At 37.0% G+C, this 2,425-nt stretch overlaps 1 protein-coding gene across 1 annotated transcript in view; it reads right to left on the reverse strand.

Annotated features, from left to right (window-relative positions):
• btaf1 (BTAF1 RNA polymerase II, B-TFIID transcription factor-associated) overlaps nucleotides 1-2,425 on the reverse strand; it is a gene marked incomplete in the record, with an annotated part of 37,220 nt that overhangs the window by 33,500 nt on the left and 1,295 nt on the right. Inside the window, 2 exon segments of the mRNA XM_014021164.1 lie at nucleotides 690-804; nucleotides 920-1,043. Coding sequence (XP_013876618.1) covers nucleotides 690-804; nucleotides 920-1,043 — 239 coding nt within the window.

A 2,425-nucleotide genomic window follows, 5' to 3' on the forward strand; every position in this document is an offset into this window, starting at 1 on the left:
CCTAAATCACTCGTACGCACAACTTAAGAACAAATCTGTGCGTACCAACGGTTCTTGCATGAGGCCCATTATTCAGACGGGAGGGAAAAATAATAAATAATGTTCCATCTTCAATATGTCTAAAACCACAGCAGCTGTTTTAATACTGACACTTCTGATGAAATCTCCCAAGTGTTGCTTTATTTTGATAAAGATTATTTAAGTAGAGTTTGTAAATGCTGAGATACACTCAGTTACATTTTCAGCATGGGATTTTGAGCAAAAATATCAAGAGGTTAAGTGAAAACACTCATTTTATTTTATTTTATCACTTGTGCATTAAAAAACAAGATATGAAGGGTTCAACTGTCCACACTGCAGTCTGATGGAGACGTTTAAACCTTCATGTAACAAAGACGCCAGAAGTTCAGTCCTTTCTGTTGACGTGTCATCTGAACGTGTTTTACCTCAACCTTTTTTCTGCAAACTCTTCAAACCACAACAAGGTGGTGACTCAATCTGAGGCCACAACAAACTGAACTGAAGGTGAAACTTAACATTAACCCTTTAATTACAAGCCAACACATAAAGCAAATTTCCACATTTRGGCTGTAGTTTGAACACATACAGATAAACGAAGGTAAACCAATTAAATAAATGAAGGAAGTTGGGTTTAATTCACTGGTTCCAGTTAAAGACTGAATCGTTACCCTCTTTAGGTCGAGGAGACGGGTTCCACTCAGGAATATTCTTCACGATGGCCTCCACAGCTTGGCCCGCTGCGATTCTGGTGTCCCAGCTGGGACTCCTCAGGTAGGTCAAGACCTGACAACACAAAGGTTCAACAGGCCATCTTCATCAGGTAGAACACTATTATTTAAAGCTTCTCCACAGAACCACACTTCAATACAGCTGAAACATTTGAGCGACGGATCCAGACCTTTGCTAAGAGGTTATTAAGTTCATGTGGGTGAAGTTTGACAACTTCTCCGAGCTGCTGGGCCGCTGCTTTCCTGGTTACTGGAGTGGTTCCTGTGTCCAACAGGATAAACAGACGGTCGAGTCTGAAAACACGAGAGGAAGATGAAATTAGTCCAATAAAATAAAAACACAGAAACAGCCAGGTCTGATGCTGGACAGGACTAAAATTAAAGATTTTTCAACCYGTTCCTGTGTTTTGAAAATGAAAGCACAATCAATGACAGCAGGTACACATGTTAAAGTGCCTATGATATCAAATTTTTGTAATAAACATGAACGCATTTTTGGAAAGATATCACTGATAACATGCTGCAAAACAAGTTTCATGTTGCTGAGATGAACGGTTGTTGAGATATTTACATGTGAAGAAACAGGAAGTGATGTCAGAGGGGAATGTCTGCATGTAAACAGAGCGTTGTTAAAAAAGCTAACACATCTGTAGAGAAGAATCTGATGTTTCTTTATATTTTTAGTTTCTATCAAAGAGAGATGAAGAAGAAATAAAGTTTAAATAATTTTGTTTTATAAACAAAGACCAGAGAGTTCATTTTATTAATGAGTTCCCCTTTGATGTCACTTCCTRTTTCACTTTGGCTGAGCCAAATACAAAATAGGCCAGTTATGTGACAAAATGGGTAAAATCATGTGTATTTTCTTAAGTTAAAATATGCTTTCTTTAACTTTTTGTATTTGAAGGATAGGCGTGTCACATCACACCTGCAGAATCAATTTTAGCTTCTTATGTCCTCATTCCTACCTATATATGAAACTTATTTACATTAAGATGTCACATTAAGACATTATGATGGTGGCTCTTTTATATTTTGTTTATTTGATGTAAAACACTAAGATAAAAAAATGCTTTATAGTGAAAACAAAGTTGTACTGACTGATTGACTGAACACTAAAGATGTTTGTTACTATCCTAGATGCTAATTACAGTTAAGTGAGTAATCTGGGAGAACTCAGCCATTTATAAAACCAATAAACCACGTGGACTGAAAAAACATTGAAACAAAAACAAAACAATGCTGGACAGCTGATGTTTATTTAGACACTTAGCTTCATCATTAAGGCCAGGCTACAAATAACACAAGTACAGCTGTAAAGAGTTTCCCAAAGTTGGGGTCAGGACCCAAAGTGGGGTCCCGAAACATCAAGGTGGGGTCCTGAAAAGATTTTCTGAATTACATTTTTGCCTTAGTTGTTACAAAGGAGTGAGGTTAGTGTATTTAAAATGGATGAATGTAGTTTAAAAATATTGTTACTATGCCCATGTTTTGTTGAACTGATACAAATGTTTATGATCCAAAAATAGTTGGGGTCACATGTCTCTGCTGCTGTTATTTTGTGGGTCAAATGCTGAAAAGTTTGGGAACCACTGCACTTTTGTTCCCAAAGTTGGGCTTGGGACCCAATTATGGGTCATGAAGCACCTTGAATAATCTCCAGAAATCATTTTAAA

Source organism: Austrofundulus limnaeus, unplaced genomic scaffold (genome assembly GCF_001266775.1).
Source record: "Austrofundulus limnaeus strain Quisiro unplaced genomic scaffold, Austrofundulus_limnaeus-1.0 Scaffold280, whole genome shotgun sequence".
Lineage (NCBI taxonomy): Eukaryota > Metazoa > Chordata > Actinopteri > Cyprinodontiformes > Rivulidae > Austrofundulus > Austrofundulus limnaeus.